This window comes from Eumetopias jubatus, unplaced genomic scaffold (assembly GCF_037043125.1).
Source record: "Eumetopias jubatus isolate StellerSeaLion01/CBP00866 unplaced genomic scaffold, mEumJub1_p1.0 scaffold_2, whole genome shotgun sequence".
Taxonomy (NCBI): domain Eukaryota; kingdom Metazoa; phylum Chordata; class Mammalia; order Carnivora; family Otariidae; genus Eumetopias; species Eumetopias jubatus.
The window spans coordinates 159,920,769-159,940,082 of NW_028274808.1; the positions used below are offsets into that span (position 1 = coordinate 159,920,769).

At 44.2% G+C, this 19,314-nt stretch overlaps 1 protein-coding gene across 1 annotated transcript in view; it reads right to left on the minus strand.

Moving 5' to 3' along the window:
* The window catches only part of PDGFRA (platelet derived growth factor receptor alpha), a 32,903-nt gene extending 14,348 nt beyond the window's left edge, over positions 1-18,555 (minus strand). Inside the window, exons 1-13 of the mRNA XM_028100642.1 lie at positions 18,507-18,555; positions 16,566-16,883; positions 12,394-12,654; positions 11,090-11,220; positions 9,698-9,869; positions 9,416-9,605; positions 6,713-6,828; positions 5,630-5,756; positions 4,338-4,531; positions 3,532-3,626; positions 3,187-3,319; positions 816-920; positions 329-439 (exon numbers count right to left, since the gene is read on the minus strand). Coding sequence (XP_027956443.1) covers positions 329-439; positions 816-920; positions 3,187-3,319; positions 3,532-3,626; positions 4,338-4,531; positions 5,630-5,756; positions 6,713-6,828; positions 9,416-9,605; positions 9,698-9,869; positions 11,090-11,220; positions 12,394-12,654; positions 16,566-16,883; positions 18,507-18,555 — 2,002 coding nt within the window. The remainder of the gene's footprint in view (positions 1-328; positions 440-815; positions 921-3,186; positions 3,320-3,531; positions 3,627-4,337; positions 4,532-5,629; positions 5,757-6,712; positions 6,829-9,415; positions 9,606-9,697; positions 9,870-11,089; positions 11,221-12,393; positions 12,655-16,565; positions 16,884-18,506) is intronic.
* Positions 18,556-19,314: the final 759 nt, after the last annotated feature.

Genomic DNA, 19,314 nt, shown 5'->3' on the forward strand with positions numbered 1-19,314 from the left:
GTGTTCCCTCTCTCGCTGTGTCTCTCTCTGTCAAATAAATAAATAAATAAATAAATAAATAAATAAATAAATCTTTAAAAAAAAAAAGAAATGGGCATGAACACGAAGAACAGAAAAGCCATGAAATGCGATGTTTGCGCAGACAGGAGATGGTGCTCAAAAACAAGGAGCTTCCGACAATTCAGTGGAAGCCAGGCAACTCCGTTCAAGGGACTTAGAGTTGCTGGCATGTTTGGAGGTAGACAGGAAGCACTTTAAAAAAGCCTGGACAGTCTTCACAACTACAGGTCTTCTGTGAAAATCCTCACTCCCAGGTCAGGAAGCCTACCTGACTTGGTACAGGCTCCCAGCAAGTTCACAATGTTTAAATGCGGCCCCAGGTGAGTCATTATCTTCAGTTCCGACATGAGAGCTTGTTTCTCACTGGATCTGGCTGTGGCTGTTGAAGAAACAAATCACGTATCAGTTCAAGTGATTTCCCCTCACACAAAGCCAATGACATGGCTAATCCTATGATGGGATATCATTTCATTTACCGAGAGCCTTAAAGAGAAACACAGAGTGACCAGGTCTGGACTCTACTAACTAGTGCCTAGTCTTGAGGGTAAACAGAAGTCACCAAAAATAACAACTCTTGATTTTCCAACATACAGGCAATGAGAATAAATAACGTGACTGAGAAAAGAGCCTAAATACACACAAAACCTAGAATCGAAAGATCTGGTCCTAAATCTGGCATGTACTGGCTGTGTGATTTTGAGCAATTCACCTGACTAACCTCTATTTTCAAAAAAATCCCAGGAAAGGGCACTTACGTTTTAGCATCTTCACTGCCACTTTCATGACAGGCTGGGAGCGGCTTAACCCATAGGCAGTTCCTTCAACCACTTTCCCAAACGCACCAGATCCCAGGATACGACCTGTGAGCAATCAGAACCATTAACACAGGCAGACTGGGGCTTCCTCCCCTCGGTTTTATGCACCACAGCCAGCATGTGCAGGCGCCCAGTGGGGGCTGTTCTTTCAGAATGGAGTAAGCCTCATGATTCCTGCAAGTCAGCGCGTCAAGACCAGAACAGAGCCCACAGGAAAGGAAATCAGTACAATTGCTTTTGTCAAATAACATCTGTAAGGGGAAGGGAACCACAGGCAGGAGTAAGGAGGGTGCATCCTTCCCTGGTGTGAACATTCTGTCTCCCAGCTCCAGTGCTGGGCCAGACCGCAGGCTCCAAGGCCCTTGTTTCCTGTGGCTCTCGCCCAAACCCCCTGCTTCTCTACCCTTCTGTTCTCCACATGCAAACAGAGGCATCTTTTGCATCAATAAGTCCTTATCCACTGGAAATACTTCGGTATTCGAGACATCACTGATTCCGAGGCGTGACGAAGTGAACTTTGGGCTGCTGTCCTTGCTGCCTGCTTATAGGAAGGGCCAGGACCGTCAGAGGCTAATGGCGCCCAGCGGGAGCACACGCTTGGCTCCATGCTGGAAGCGACATAAGGAAATGGAAGCTGCCGTCCCCACAATCTAAAAGGAATGTGTCCCCGAGTGTCAGTCTCACCACGGTGAAACAAGCCAGGGCAGCGGGGGGGGGGGGGGGTGGGTTGCGGGGGAGAGACTCGGCTCATAAGGGACTAACAGCCAGCAGTGCATGTTTGCATGTTTGCATTGTGAGAAACTACCTGGAAAGGTATGGCTGCCTTAGGGGAACACACAGGAGCAGAGAGACACAGAAATGCCTCTTAGCATATTAGGGATGTTGCCCTCCCCCCACCATTTTACTACCTTAAGTTCCTTGGCTCTTTTTGTAAAACTGGGGGGTGGGGGAGGGGAGTAGGGGTGGGATTGGTGGTGGGGAGAGATGATAAAGAAAACTTCGTTTCCAGGTAAAAGTAGTTGAAATTGGAAGTAGCTAGGACATCCTGTTTGATTTCAGTTTAAGTAACTCTTTAAGAAGACCTAACCTTGTATTTTGGAATGAGACAAGTGGATCATTAAACACTGCCTCCGGCATCCTCCAACACACACGGTTAGCGTACTCCCAGTGACACGACCTCTAGCCCTAACTTTCACTTGTCTTTTTTTATTTTTTATTTAAATTCAATTTAGTTAACATATAGTATATTATTAGTTTCGGGGGTAGAATTTAGTGATTCCTCAGTTGCAAATAACACCCAGTGCTCATTACATCAAGTGCCCTCCTTAATGCCCATCACCCAGTTACCCCATCCCCCCACTCACCTCCCCTGTAGCCACCTTCAGTTTTTTCCTTATAGTTAATAGTCTCTTATGGTTTGCCTCTTTCTCTGTTTTTATCTTATTTCATTTTCCCTTCCCTTCCCCTATGTTCATCTGCTTTGTGTCTTTGTCCTGTTTTCATTCATTCAGAATGTGATTTAAAAAAAAAATTCCTTGAACTAAAGCCTCATGTACTCGGTCTCAGCCTAAGATTGAAATATATGAAAAGTTTGTGATAAGTTGACTTGATTATTTTTACATGTTTTGCTTTGAAAAGTACCTATATTTTTATATTCTATATTCTAAATATACATGCTCTAAGGAAGTATCTAATACATCCTCAGAATGGACTACTTTAAAATACCCCTTTGTGGTTGTCCTCATTCAAATCTCATCTGTTCCTTTTCAGTCACAGAAATTCATCCCATCAATTTGTGTGACTCCCAAAGCAAAGTCATCTCGATGAGTCTCTTTGGCAGGACCTCCTCACATTCTCTTCTCCTCTTGTAAAATTTTCTTTAACCATAACTTGCTATAGAACAAGATTTTTATTTTTTTATGTTTTTATTTTTTTAAGATTTTATTTATTTGAGAGTGAGAGAGAGCACGAGTGGGGTGGGGGAGGGGCAGAGGGACAAGCAGACTCCCCGCTGAGGGCAGAGCCCGATGTGGGACTCGATCCCAGGACCCCGAGATCATGGCCTGAGCCGAAGACAGACGCTTAACTGACTGAGCCACCCAGGCGCCCCTGGAACGAGATTTTTTAAAAACCACGGCAGTGATGCAATTAACTCGTTTTCAAGACAGAAAAATACTTCTGAAAGCCAATTTCTATTGCCTAGCTCTTACCAAGCACAAGCTCAGATCCCTTATTCCTGCACAAGGCTATAAAAAGTAGTTATGTCCCAATCAAAGGGGAGTCTTGGGAGATCACCCCAGGAGGCACTTACCAAGCACGAGTCCATCCCTTGGAAACTCCCATCTTGAGTCATAAGGCAGCTGCATCGGGTCCACGTAAATATATTCATGTCCATCGGGGCTGATGGATTCAATGACCCTCCAGCGAATTTCATACCTCGGTTTCTACGAATGACCAGGACAGGTAACTAGTGAATTACCAAAGCCCAGATGCACCAAAGCTTAATGGCAGCAAAGTGACCAGACACAGCAGGATCAACCACATTCCTTCAACACATAATTACTGAGCTCCTTCTCCATGCCATGCGCTGAACTAGGCTACTCTTCTTGTTCTTACTGGCTTCAAAGGTTTTTAGTTCTTTGGGAAAAATACCTACCTGTTTCCAAATGACAACCAGGACAATAAGTGAGATGATCACAATCACCAACAGCACGAGGACCGCAGCGGCGACGGTGAGTTCAGAACGCAGCGCTGAAGGAGAAACACACATGAGGAAGAATTTGCACAAACACGCAGGAGGGTGGGAAGGCGATGTGGTTGTGTTTGGGCCAGAAATCTCTCACTGCTGGTGGAAAAGCATCAAGGCTGCCTGGCTCATTTTCAGGATGAGCGATACCATCTCTCGATCATCTACATACATGAACCTACTCCAGCTCTTCCCTTAGAAGAGAAAGGGGACAAAATTCAATCAGGGGAATGCAATTTGGCTCCAAAGGTACCGCACCATTTAACATTCCAGACAGAATGTGGACTGGAATATAAAGACTGATAAATGAGATTGAAAGTCACATAAGTTCAGTTTATTTTGAAAGGTGGCATTTTTGTTTACAGTCTACTTGGGGCTTTGTTACTTTTTTTTTTTTTTTTAAAGAATTCAACCTGTCTCGACAGTTGTAAGGAGCAACAAGGCAGAAGATCCTCCTTCCCCATCTTCCATCCCCACACTCAGACTACAGAGATGGAGTAGCTATCCTGCTAGACAAGCAGGATGCCTCTGCAAGGTGCAATTGGGGGTCAGAATCCAAAAGAAAGGGCTCCCATGTGGATGCCCGGCGAAGGCCCTTTAAGAGCATTCAGAGCTGAATTTCTGCCTTGGGACCATCACTCTTTTTGGACCCCATCTGGGATTCAAAGTTCTGCATGGAGGAGGAAGGGGTTGGCTGATGACTAAGAGCAACTCACTGGGAGCCACCAGCTTCAGCTCTCGGCTCTCGGCCCCAAGGAGATTCTTGGCCAGACATCGAACAGCGATGGTCTCCTCCACCCTGGTGAATGTCACTCGGCCCTCCACAGTACTCCTATCTCGGGGGTGGACCTCCGTGATAATGTTTGAGATATTGTTGGCCAAAATCGCCCATGAAGTTTCATTATTACACCTGGAGAGAAAAAGAACATAAATACAGAGCCAGTTATCAGGATAATGGAGGTGAGCAAAGCAGTGAATCACCTATGGTGGCAAGCAGCTCTGACCTTGCCTACATTTGGGGGTGCTACAGGTGGACTTTCGTATTTTATGTGCTTATTAATAACACTGAAACTTGTTTTGCACAGACCCAAAAGAGGATAACCTGTATGTGGATAATTGAAAGTTAACTGTTTATGAAGCAAGCAAGGTAGAAATAAGTTCCATCAAATGTAACTACCAATCCCAGGGCTTGAACTCATGAGCCAACTGAACAGACCCACTTCAAGAGTGTTTAACTATCCCAATTGCCCACCCCTTGAAAAAGCCTGGCCCCTTCTTCTCTCCTCACCTGCACTGTCAAGAGCCCCTCAGGTGTCACTAGGGTTGGAGTGATCCCCTGGCTGAGTTAATGAGACCTAGATCCAGCCCCAGTCAAGATCCAAGATCAAGATCCCCTAAGAAGGGGAAGGTCTAGGAGTCTCAGCCTCCGAGAGAAACAGTCGAGGCTTCTGAATGCAAGCAGTCACCATGGGTGGAAGCGTGAGCATGTCACTCGAGTGCCCATCAGAGAAGATGGACAGATCGGGGGGTAAAGGAGGAACTGGTGAGTTAACTCCCCCCAAACAGCAGGTAGGCAAAGGAAGCAAGCGGTCACCATGGGCAACATTGTCATTTATGTTCACATGCCAATCTAGCTACCAAAAAAAGTTCACCCTGTAAGAAATATAAGGTGAAGTGGGCCAGGGGAGTAAAAATCCTCTTGGACCTGTGGCCCTTTAAATTCATCTTCTTTTCCGATTAGGCACCCTTGGAGAATCTGGTGAGAGCCAGGGACCTTCTCCTTACAGCTCTTCATGACCACATGGGTGCATAGGCACGCATACCATCCACGCATGCACACCAGGCCCGTGCTTAGGACCCTATCCTGTAGTTTATGAGACTTAGGCCCAGGCAGAATCACAAATACAAAAGAAGGGCCAGCCAAAGAAAGCAAATGCATCTGAAGTTCTTTGTATCAAGGAATCAACATTCTGACCACCAATGAGAAAGAAACCTCTTGTTTCCGTACTTCTTAATATCCTTGCAGATCATCCACTCAATATCAGGAAGAGGCGTCCCTTCAGCAGTGCATCTCACGGTCTGTCCCCCCGTAGAGCCATGGTGGTCATCAACCAAGTCCAGAATAGACGAGGGAACTGCAAGAGGTAAAAAGAGATCAGAATCGAATGGTCTGGGTCCCAGAACTCCCGTGAGCCACGGTTCACAGAATTCAGGTTCAAGAAATTGTCCACGTCGCATTCGGACCTGCCAAGCGAGTAACCACCCAAGAAGGGGCTGAAAGCAATTATGTGCATAATCATAATGCTCCACTTTGAGTAGACCCACTTGGTTAAGAGCATTTTCACAGTTTCAGTGTTTAGGGATTTGTATCCTGTGGTGTTCTCAATCTGGAGTGAGAAAAGTAAAAAGCCCCTGTGGTTATTTGGCTTGAAAGGCAAGGAGGCTCTTAAAATTGTATTACGGCTTGGGGTTCAACTAATGGATTCAGCTAGAGTATAATCTAAAGCAGCATTTACCAAAGTGCATCTGTGGAATGTCACTAGGTTTAAAAGATTTTTTTTAATCCATGATCAAATAAATTAGAAATATGCTAATACTTATATCACAGATTTACTGTGAGGGTCAAGTGAGTCCCCTAACGCAGTCCCAGGCATATGGTAGGTACCCAGTGAACAGGGGCTGGACCTGAACGTGAATAGACCAAGGCACTCCCTCCTGGTAAGGGCCACTGTGCAATGCCTTGAGGGAAGCTAAGCGAAATGGCCAAAACTCTCTGGAACAACCTAAGGTCATCTGGACCAAAATGCATCACTTTACTCTTCCAAGAACTGGAGGTGCCAGACTGAGAAGCAGGTGGTGCTGTAAGCTAGGAATTCCCCAGACGGTTTCAGAGCAGCCTGGACTTCCCAGAATTGTGTGAACTCATAGCCCAACAAAGCTCCCCTGACAGGTGACGCCTTCATCAGCTACTTCTCCCATAAAGCGTTGCTTTTCTCTCCACCCCCGGGGGAGAAAAGTGCCAGGCTCTCCTTGGGGGACACTCGTTCACTCCGTCACGGAGCTAACATTATCCTTCTACTGCCTGATGCACCTTGAGTTAAGAGTTCGAAAGTATAGCTCTTCACGTCGTCTTCATTTTGAACGACAATCGTGTAATGGCCACTGTCTTCCTCCTTAGCGCGGATCAGCTTTAATTTGCTCCGATACCTGAAACGAAAAGGACTTTGTGTCAGCCAGTCATAGCCAAACAGATGCCAACCGTTCCAACAGGTGCCACATTCACTTTAAAGTCTGTTGTAAAAAGCAAAAACGTCTTTGTTTTCTTGTCCATATCTTCACTTTTCGGGATTTTCCGTGCTCTTTCTACACAGTGAAGGTCTGACTTACAGACACTTAATTCTTAAACAGAAGCCCAGACATCCTGAGACGAGCAACAGGACACAGTCTACACACTGACATGGAGAGGTCTCCAGAGCTCTCCAGACCTCCAGGAGAGGTCTCCTCCAACAAGGATTCCTACTTGTTGGTATTTGCTTAAAGAAACTCTGGAAGGTTTCAGAAGAACCTAATGAAACTAATAAAAGTATTTCCCTCTGCCTGGGGAGGCAGGGAGACCCAGGCAAATGGCGGCAGGAATGGAGCAAGGCTTCTTACAAAGCACCTTCTTAATGCTTAAATACTAATAAAGTACAAGATTCTGTCACTTTTTAAAAAAATAAATTAGAAAAATCTATTTCTTCATACTTTATTAAAGGGAAGTTTCCCCTAAAGATTTCTTCCATGTGTTATAAGTGACATTTGGCTCTGTGTGTTTGTATGGGTTCATCAATAGAGTATTGCCCATTTGATTGACCTTATTTATAAAACATCACAGGGGCACCTGGGTGGCTCAGTCATTAAGCGTCTGCCTTCGGCTCCAGTCATGATCCCAGGGTCCTGGGATCGAGCCCCACATCAGGCTCCCTGCTCATCCGGAAGCCTGTTTCTCCCTCTGCCGCTCCCCCTGCTTATGCTCTCTCTCTCTCTCTCTCTCTCTCTCTGTCAAATAAATAAATAAATAAATAAATCTTTAAATAAATAAGTAAACATGTAAAGCATCACAGTGCCAAAAAGCCACGGGATGGATGGGAAGAGAGCTGGTCACAAAGCGAGACGAGCTCCGGCATCCCTGAAATTCTCCACGCCTCAGCATCCTTCTGTGTAACGTGGGATAACCGTATGCAATAGCACAGTGCCCTTTCCAGAATTAATTAAATGAAATTATATGTGTGGAAGTATTTTGAGGGCCCAAAGTACGCTGTACATGTAGAGTCTTCTAGCCTAAAATGCCGGGCACCAGCACCGGTAATGGGGCCACCACGGGCTGGTTTGTCCTCTGCTGGCACTACACTCACTGGACGTGCTCCAGACCGGGGCTTTCTTAGCGAGTCCCCGTAGGCACTGCTGGCTACTGGTCACCACACGATCATCTGTCATTTGTTGTCTCCACTCGCTCAGCCAAGGAAATTGGTGGAGCCACAGGTGTAAGCTTCAGGAAGCCACATCCCCCATCTGGCGTAGTCACCCTTGTGTTCCCTCGCCCACAGTGGGAACGAGGCAAATCTGTGCTAGAGGAATTCCTGAATCACTTTCACAGGAGGCTTTCCTGAACCTCTCCGTTGGTGAGCTTCCTCTTGTCATGACCGTCGATTATGGCCTGCGTACCACGCTCCTACAAGTGTCCCAAGTGTTCGGTGTGCAGGATTACCCCGTTCCTCTTGGGCGTCACAGCCTAATGGAAAGTTTGCCACTGCCCACCTCTTGGCCCACCTTCATCCCGTGTCATCAGAAAATCCCTCCAGATTCAGCAATCAACACTTTTTCCATCGCTGTTCTCCAGAGGCTGTAAAATGCCATTTTCTCAGATACTACTTCTCAACGACACACGGGATTTAGCTCAGAAAGAAGAAAGCAAATCCCGAGGTTAAGTGAACCAGTGAGAGAGGGTCTGCCCCTCTTCCCTGAAGGCTAGAAATAGAGGACTGACATATGTCTCTCTGGGATGGTTTCTGATGAGGGTGCAGGGCCGGAGTACTTGGTGCAAGATGTACCTTCTGCTCTGGGATTCAAATCAGACCTTATAATTGCAAGAGACCTCAAGATATCATCTGGTCTAACTCCTTGCCTTGAGGGATGTAAGGTATTATTAACCCTACATTACAGACGGGGAAACTGAGGCCAAGGGGACTTACTCCACCCCTTGTTAAGAGATGAGAGCATTAGACCATCTCATCAGAGGGCAGGGATCCAAACTAGTCGTTGCACATTTTCTCTAAACCAGATCTCACCAGACACTACTCTTATTTCCGGTGGAGGCCTCCCTGGGGCAAACGTGTTTCAAATGAAACCAATGACGTTTTGCTTCGTGTAGGTTTATGTGACAACTGCCTTGCAACTGGCGTCACCATACATGTCTACTTGCCATACAGATGGTGGATGTCATGGAATATATCCAATCCAAGTGGGTCCAACTTTACATCCTTTCCTCCATCCCTTCCTGGATGCAGGAAATGATCTTATTGGGAACAGAGCTCTTTAGTTCTTTTTTGTTATTTTATTATTAAATATTTATCAGCACAGTATTAGCACATGGCAACGTTATCATTAAAGGTACTTGATTTCAAGTATCTCCTGTGTCAGACTTCTCATTTTCTAGATTGAGTCTTGTTTTGTGTTGTAAGACATGCACAAACCTCAGTCTATCTAGAGAGACACAGTAAAAAGAAATGCATACTTGGGAAGGGTGTTTCTTTACCTTATTTCCTGAATCCTTTCTATGTCCGTGGTGATCTCCGTGAGATTTTCAATCAGAGTCAGGTTGTCCTTCAGCCAGGATATCCTGGGAGGGGGGTAGGCCTGCACGTCCACCACAAAATGTTTGACTTCATGTAGGTCAACAGCTTCCAACGGGCTGAAGTTGGGTTTGATTTCAATGAACCCTTTCTCTGTACAGGGAAGAGTTTCCATTAAGTAATGATTACCACGCGGTAGATCCTGAGCAGCAGGGACAACTGACATTTTAGAAAGCAGAATGTACCATGGACAGAAATGGTGACTTTCTTCATCTCTTTGACCTCCTTGGTGGCCTGGCGGGCAGCACATTCATAATCTCCACTATCTTTCACCGTGGCCTCGGGGACCCTCAGAGTGTACACCAATTTGATGGACGGGACCTTGATTTCCTCCAGCATGGTGATGCCTTTGCCTTTCTACAGCAGAAGGGGAGGAAAACCACTTTAAAAAGCTAGCTCCAGAGAGTGAACCCTCATACACACCATGGGTGGGGATGAGGTGCTAATGTAAGTTCTTGGATTGTGATGTCCTTCCCCCGCCAACCCCACGGGGCTATTGGTAAGGGGGTGGGGGGAGCTGTGCATGCACGGGGCAGAGGCTAATGGGAAATCTCTGTACCATCCACTCAATTTCACTACGAACCTAAAACAGCTCTAAAAAATAGTCTAATAAAAAATTTTTCTTAAGCTAGTGCCTTAGAAAATCACGTTTTAAAAGGATATTTAATGGCATAGTAAGGTGTTTGTGATACACTGCCAGAGGAAAAATGATGTGACAAAGTGCTATTTAAAGTATAATATCTATTAATGATTACATTTATTTTGTATACAAAGTATTGAAAGGATTTATCTTCCTAGAATATAAATGGTGATGTCCTGGGAAGTGGCTTTTCCTCTGTTTCTCTAAATTTGATAACATTATGATGATAAACCTGTATTATTTTTATTATCTGATGAAAACTTTGTTTCATAAAACAATACTTAGATTATATATTTTTGGGCCAAATAGCATGTACTATGGTTTGGGGGGAAAATGTCTATCCCCAATAAATGAGAAGAAATGTTTATGCTTTAAGGATTAGGGTAATCAAGTATGAACAGTAAAATCAAACTGCCTCATATCCCAGGAAGATGTAACACATATCAGATTATGAATGTCTCTTCAATGCATGAGGTCATAATGTCATATATGAAAATGCACAACTTCCAATCAATGCCCTGGAGAGACAGGAAGAGGGGAAGCAAAAGCACAGGGGAGAAAAATGGATAAAAGGAGAGAAGCTATCAAATGCCAAAAAAGAGTAGGGAGCAGAAATTTGCAAATCAGGAGTGAAGGGGAATTAGATAGATAGATAGATAGATAGATAGATAGAGCCGTATGTATAGAACCTTCCTATTTCTTACTTATGAAAAAGAAGCCTCAGTGTACAACCTTTATAGATTCTGAAGGTCCTGGTCCAGCTAGCATCTCAACCTCCCCCATTGCCCAACAAGCCATAAAGTGATCTAGTCAAATGGGTTCACTGCAGAGATGGGAATCTGAAGTCTGGAGATCGGTGTCATGCCCCGTCAGTGACAGGTCTTGTGAGCCCTGCTGTGCTCCGCTCCATGCCACCAGGAGCCTTGCAGGTACCTACCACTTCTCCAGGGTAAGTCCACTGAAGGTCAACCACCTCATTGTTAAAGACGGCGCAGGTGACCACAATCGTCTCCCCTGACTTATACACAGTTTTAAGAGCTTCCATTTCTAGATCAAGTTCTGATGTTGCTATTTAAAAGAAGAACAAACACAAGGACCTCATTATCCACAGTATAGTTAGAACCTTATAAGGTTTGGGTTTGCTTTCTTTTTTAAAATCCTGAAAAATAGTTTTCTTTTCTTTGTAAGCTTTTTGTTTGTTTTTGTTGGGGGGTGCAGAGGAAGAGGAAGAGCAAGAATCTTAAGCCCCAACTCAGGGCTCAATCTCACAACCCTGAGATCATGACCTGAGCCCAAGTCAAGAGTCAGATGCCTAACCAACTGAGCCACCAAGCTGGCCCAAGAAAAATAATTTTCAAATCACTGTGATCAAGACAAAATTTTTGAAGTCTCAGAAGCTTCTATTTTGTATTGGCATACATAATTTGGCACATAGTTATAAAATAACACACCCACATACCTACAAACACCTACACAGAAAATAGTAACAAGAGTAAAACTAAATTCCAATTGAACAGAACACCACATTCCTGAGCATTTGGGTTAAGGATGGCTCTCCTCTTCTGCAACCACCTTTATAGATGTATTTATTCATTTAATCAACCAGCCTTTTCTGACCAGCACTGCTCCGGGCACTTTGCTCCTCCCCTACCCATTTCTCTCCTTCTCTCTCCCACCCTGCTGCCCAACTATTCTCAGCGCTTTTCTAGAACCAAGCACAGTGCTGGCATAAAAGAAGCCCTTACCCAGCGTTCAGTGGCATTCTGCTGACCCCAAACACGCATTATCCTTTCCCATTCACATGAACCACTCACATCAAAGGGAGGGCTGTAGCAACCAGCTTTGCTCAAAATCAAAATCACTTTTCTTAAGTTACTGAAGTTAATCTAGGTATCCAACCCCCACAGGTGTGTGTTTGTTTTTAGGGCGTCTGTAGTCAGGAATGTGGGTATAACAGTAAGAGGCTTATGGGAGAAAGGAATTCCTTACAGTATTTCGAAGTCAACTGATGAAATATGAAAATCTTACAAGGGGTAAAGCATTTGTTTTTAGTAGTGCTAAGCTTAATATTATTACAGCCACAGAGGGCAGCCTAACATTGTATGGTAAAGGTGGGGTCCTAAATCCCCAAATATTCAGAGTCTCCATCACCAGGGACGATAGTTTAAAAAAAAAAATCCTGTATACATTTAGTTATTTTGCCTTTAACTCTTTAAAGAAGGAGAGAGAAGGTATTAGTACCTTTTAAAGCATAAACATTAAATGGGATGGTCTGGAACTTCTTCCCTCTGACGGTGGCTTCGCAGATATAGGGCCCAACGCTGAAGGTCCCATTAAAGCCCTGTCTGCTGTCATAGGAGGCATGCACCACCCCATCATTGCTGCGCAAGGTGACCGGAGTCTCGGGATCAGTTGTGCGACAAGGTATGATGGCAGAATCATCATCCTCCACGATGACTAAATAATCTGTCATTCCTAGAGGTACAAAGGCTACATCTGGGTCTACAGTTTAGGAAAGAAAGAAAAGTGCGTTAGGCATTAATTTCACCTTTACACATATATTCAGGAAAAAAATTATCCCACTGGCATTAATCACATTAGGTATGAATGATACCTTCACATATATCCAGAACTGTCACCACACTGACATTAATCGCCATAAGAGCTAGAAGGCTATTTTAAAGTATGAATAACACCAAAATGCCTGTACCCTACTAAAAAGACTGGTGATGACTAAATATTAGCCAGGAATTGAAATCAAAATTTAAGCACTACTGAAAAAATGATCAATAATCAAGTCTATTCAAAACAAGAGAAAATACTCATAATTTCAAAAATTCCAGTCATAAACATCCTCCAAGACCACTGACTCCAAACACCTTGATGCCAAGACCCCTGACTTAAGGGAATGAGTGACTTATGAAGGACACCTGGACCCTGTCTTTGTTCTGACCAGTTAGTGCCTGGATGCTTCAGAGGACATGTGCCCCAGACCATGATCACCAATAAAAACCCCAGACACCCCCCCAAAAATTTAAAAATTCCTATTGTCTATAGTCAGTATTACTGAAAAGTAGTACAGAAACCTGTCTATTAAAAAATATAATCTGTCAAGTAATAAATAGAATTTACAGTTCCATAGCCTGAGAATTTTATTTCCAAAAGAAAACCAGCTATGTAAGCTACTACAGTAAGGAATACTGAGAGTCTCAAACGTCGGGTTCAGAAGGGCCTCTTACTCTCCATGACTACAGATAAAAAGATCTCTAACTGACAGCAGTGCAGAACTTACTTGGATAATGTTTGTGCTGAGGATAGGGGAGAATTTTTGGACAGTTTTAAGATGATCGAAACAAACAAACAAAAAGATGATCAAAACACCATATGCCTTTAACAAGCCCATATCCCTACCATTCTCTTCAAAGCAGGGGGCATTTATGTGTGAACAAAGCTGGGGTGACATTCTAAATGCCTACCCTTCTTTTTTTTTCCCAAATAAGTCAATTTTAATAAGATCCTCTACACACACATTTGCTACTGAAAATTGAAATAGCACAAAAAAATTTTATTACAATTTTTGAAGACCACAAAATCTAGCATACACATCTGCCCTAATCATGCTCTAACCAAACCACCCAAAGTTTTCTGTGTATTCCTTCTGCACAAGTTACTTGGCTTCCAATTTTTGAGGCTAGGTCTTGTCTTAATGACTTCAGGCCTCTCAAACACATAGGCAACACTCAAAACCTATTAGTGCTTTCTTAGGTCAAATCAAAAGGTGGACGTATACTGAAGTCATTCAAATGCAAACTACAGGATTCCTCACAAATTATTGGTATGAAGGTAGAAAAGACACAAAAAAAGACTTTATAATATCATAGATTACCAAAATATTACAGTTTGCCCTAACACAGAGCAGCTTTCCCAAGCTGCTGCAAAATGACACTAAAATCACTAGTTAAGAAGAAACCACACAAGAATAAAGTTTATGTTTACACTGGCTCTATGTCATAATTATTCTCCATGCTGGCGTCCTCAGAAAGATCTTTATGATAAAGGCAATAATGACAGCGACGTCTAAATCTTTCTACTCTTGATTCACCCTCCTCAGCTTCCTTCTGCTGTAGATCGTTTTGAAGCTGGGGCCCCGGGCTGAGGTAGTGCTGGTATTGAATCAGTCGCATCATCCTTGCCATCCTTTCTTTCCAAGCAGTTAAAAAAGTTCTTACTCCAGTCCTCCTCCTGCTGCTGCTAAGGATGCGCTCAACCAGCCCCTGTGGTTTCTTCTCTCTGCCCTGCTGCTGGGGTGGGTATTCTGGTAGAGGGGAAGGGAGTTTGATACTAGAGTCGAGAGTCAATTTACCAAGATTCTTTTTAATACTTTGGAGATAGTTTGAGAGGCACCCGAGCCTTCCTGGGAATTCTCTTCACCCGGGGCCCAGGTTGGGTAAAGCTGCTTTTGCGAATCCATTGGAAACCTGGTCACAGACCGAAGCTCCTCCTAGATCTTCGGGGTCCAGTGGGAGGTGATGCTCAAGACTCAACTTGCTACAAAATACCCTGGGAAGAACTTTATGGGCCAGAAGGAGCAAGAAAAACCCAAACTCCTTTGGAGTGGCAAGAGAAAGAACAAACCTCCGCCTACCCTTCTTAAAACAAAACCTTTTACTGTTAGGAAGAAGGGTTCAGACAGTTAAGAATGTCATGAAAGAAATGAAGAGAGTCTAGATCCGTGGGGCACCCACAGTTACAGAGAACAAGAAGAGTGGCCGATTTAAAAAAAAAAATGGGGCGCCTGGGTGGCTCAGTCGGTTAAGCGTTTACCTTCGGCTCAGGTCATGATCCCAGGGCCCTGGGATCAATCCCCACATTGGGCTCCCTGCTCAGCAGGAAGCCTGCTTCTCCCTTTCCCACTCCCTCTGCTTGTGTTCCCTCTCTCACTGTGTCTCTCTCGGTCAAATTAAACAAATAAAAAAATCTTAAAAAAAACTTACAAGGAAGAGGCAGAAAGATAGGAAGACATATTTCAGAGACCCCCCCTTACCTCACCTCTGCCAAAACAGGATGGCAAGAGTTATCAATAGTTTGTATATTTGTTTGCTTTAAACCAAGTACTCTAGCTACAGTCCCTTTTAATTTATGTACAAAGATTTCCATTACTTGAGTTTGTGTTCAGAGTTCCAAATCCTCGAATTCTGTTAGTAAAGATTTCAGCAAACAAAGCTACGAATTCATCTCAGGTTAAAATATACATTTTGATATTCATAACACATCAGCCAGGGCTTCCTTTAAAAATGCGAGTCTTCCCTACCATAATGCACTATCTATGCAATGTTTAAATAGAATCATGGCCCTTCTTTAAACAACTGTCCTTGGTAGAAATCAATATACACAGATAGGGACAGATACAGAGACAGATATACACAAAGGAACAGGTAAGACATAGATATGAGTGCAGATATAGATTTAGATCATTACAAGGAGTGCACAGGGGCATACTAGCCGGGTGGTAAACCAAATGAACCTCAAGCTCATGGCTAAGCCTAGCTGATTAGCGGGGCTGCTGGGAGAAAGCACCACACCATCCTCCACTCTAGGAGCAGGCTCACACCCCAAGGCCATGCCCTCCAGAGGGGCCACCAGCCACGGACTGTGTGGCACGGGGGTTCCTTAGGTCCCAGACCTCCTTGACACAGAGCTCTAGGACTCATCTACTCTACCTTCCTTCCTTCCCTCCTCCATCCGAGGTCACACCCACAATGCAGGCAAACAGCCCTCCCAGGCTCTGCTGGATCCCTCCCCATTTTCTCGCACAGGCTTGTCCCCTCATCAAGCCCTAGCGTGCTTCATCCCATCTTACTCCTGTCTTGGCACCTGCTTTTCACAGGTCGGGAGACAACATCATTAGTATGGAGTTTGCCCCCAAATTTGAATTAAGAAGAAAAAAGCCTACCTAATTAATCAAGAATATATATTTCATTCCATCCGAAAGAATAGCATGGTTATTTGGAAGCTATTAAAATAAACGATAAGCAGCTCCAAGGTACCTAATTAATTTTTGTGTCCCCAACACTTCGCATAGCACCTGACACATAATAAATAAACTGCAAATACTCGTCAAACTTGGTTGAGCTGAGCAGAAATGAAGTCATTTCAGATTTTTTTGCACAATGCCAATAAAACGTGACCTGATAAAAATATTTTCTAAAACTTAACGCGGTTCCAAAACGTTACCCATATATATTTCTTGATAATGGTCTCACAAGTGACCTTGGTTTAATGTTGTGCGTTCTCTCGTATTTGTCACATTTTCTCCCGTAACTGTTTATCATGTTTATATTTCTTAAGACGCTAATCCAGCTGGCAGGAGGGACAGGACCAGGAGCGTGGTGCAGGGGGCCCACACGGCTCACCTGGCACGTAGATGTAGATGTGCCTGCCTTCGATCTCGGTTTCCTCCGTCTGAGTGTGGTTGTAATAGCAAGTGTACAAGCCTGTGTGCGCCGCCGATGCGTTGACCACCTCCAGCACGGTCACAAAAAGGCCACTGTTGTTTTCCTCATTTCTGATTTCCACATTGGGGTTCTCTTCTTCAGACATGGGGTACTGCCAGCTCACTTCACTCTCCCCAAAGCATCTCAGAGAAAAGGATGAATTCAGCTGCACGACCTTTTCATTTTCGTTCGGGAGGATAGACGGTAATGAAAGCTGGCAGAGGATTAGGCTGGGCCCTGTAAAAGGAAACAGGCTCTGAATAGGGTGCAGCCAGAAAGGACAGTCTCACCCAGAGAACCGAGAGGAGCCAACAGCAGCGGCTTACGGCAACAATGACCGTTTCTGCGCCAAAATCCGTTAGCCTGGATGCCCATGAAAGGCTCCCCATTATAACAGCCGCTGCATCTGCTGAGAGCAGCAAATGCTCCAAAGGCCTCAAAAGCCCCACCAAACCCTGAGATTCATCCCAGCAAACACTCAGATGGAAGAGGACGCCTGATTCCAATTCCATATTTCAGACTCTTGTGTGTGACCATAAAATATCCCAAGAGGGCAGAGACGCGAGCACATATGGGTTCTTTATTGTCCACATTCCCTGCAGATACTCCCCTTAGTACGAAATGGGGTGAGAACCAGGGCGGGGAGACTGCAAGAAGCACAAAGCAGGTCTGTGTTCAAGAATCATGTCTTTTCCATTCCTCACAACACTCCGGCATGCTTTCACGCTTAATTTAATTTAATTTATTTATTTTTAAGTAGGCTCCACCCCCAATGTGGGGCTTGAACTCATGACCCTGAGATTAAGAGTCTCGTGCTCTACTGCCTAAGCCAGCCAAGCGCCTCTGGATTTTAATTTTTAAATTAAGAATACTTAAATACTTAAAGAACACTTAAATACTTAAATTTTTAAAGTAAGACTACTTAAAGAAAACTCTAAGTTCATCTTAGAACCTAAAATTTCAGTCCAGTTTTCCCTGTCTATAAAACCGACAGAAGAGATACTATGACTTAATTATTAATCTATGGTCTCTAATCTCCTTTGGAGCCCAATGTGGGAACCCCACCCAACTTCACTATGCACCCACTATGACTCTTGCAGCCTCAGGCCGGGGTCATAAGTGCATCCGGTCACCTATCCTCCTGCAGGTGGGGTATACTTGGTGGTGTTTGGAACTACCGAACCCTTGCTTAAGGCTAACATGCCCATACAGGTAAGCCCTACAGACACTAACAGACTTAAGTTAACTCCTCAGACCAGGAAAACATTGGGTTCATGGTGAACATCTGTGATGTATAAACATCTGGATGAAAACCAAAAAAATGCCAATAAATATTTCCACAAATGGTCCAAGTAGTAGCCTCCTGGTAGAAAAACGTTAGTAAGATTTCCCAAGAGTCAAGTATTCTACCAATCAGATTCCAAGGGAAAAAGTGGCTCTAAGATTTTTCCAGCAATTTAAGCATCTTCCACTTAAGACAGGTATGACACCCTGGACATGAATTTTCCATCGTTTATTTCCTTTGAACATTCACGAACGTCTCCAGAAATCCATGTCCCAGGAAAAAGAAGAGAGCAGTGGGCAAATTTAGGCAATTATTCCTACCACGTTTCAATGCCAGGATTATACATATACTAAAATTGCCACTGGTGAACATTCCTTTTGAACTGGAGTTAGCTCGATCCAGCAAAGGGAACTGAAGGTTTGTGGTCATTCTAGATAACTTCTCAACATTTTCGACTTCCCTCCCCTCTTTTGGACTGTGTTTGCACAGTGCAGGGAATACACTCCCGGAGCACAGAACTTAGAAGGCAAGGGTTCCCCCAGAACAGTGAAGTCAGAGAGTATTGGGATCCTTACCTGTGAGGAGACAGCCTAAGATCAGGAGGGCCGGAAGGGAAGTCCCCATCGTTCCGGAAAACTGGAAAATCAAACATCAAACAGAAGCAGTGTTAGCCAATAAATCCACCGGTGAGCCTCGTTCCTTTTGTGCTTTGCAATATGGAAAGCATTAATAGCATCACTTTAGTCAAAAATACCTTGCTTTAAGATTCATGGTTAAAGCAGTTAAGATACCTAAAAAAGAATCCCATAGCCCAATGGGAGCCCAAGATCATGACAGGAGCCATCTGAAGCTGAAACCCTTTTGGATTGCACGCAGCTTTCAAATTCCAAAAAGTCTGGCTTTTATGGTCTCAGAATGCATCCAAGAGTATAAGAGAACTGTTCCTTTTAATCCACTGAAATTAAGAATGTGAAAAACAAGCACCCACGTATTTACTCAAATTCCAAACTGCAACTATTTTCGCTCAAAACAGGTTGTCATTTGCTTTGTGTTTCACTACAGAGAGTACGTGAAGCTCAACCACTACCTTTGGAAAAGATGCTTGGGCTACAACAAATATCTTTATATTGACAAGCCATTCTGATCTCGAGTTTTTTGAAAGTCAAAACCAATGTCAATTGGAGGACGTCCCTTTGCCATGCACGGGCCCCTAGTAGGCTCAGGACCCACTGCACTCACAGTCGGGCTGACCAAGGTACGGGGAGCCCAGGGCACAAGGCATGAAAGGAGCAGTGAAGAAGGTGAGGCGGGGAGAGGAAACAGGGAGAAAAGTATGCCTAAATGTCTGTGTTTTGGGAGCTGTGGTAAACCACCCAATAAAAT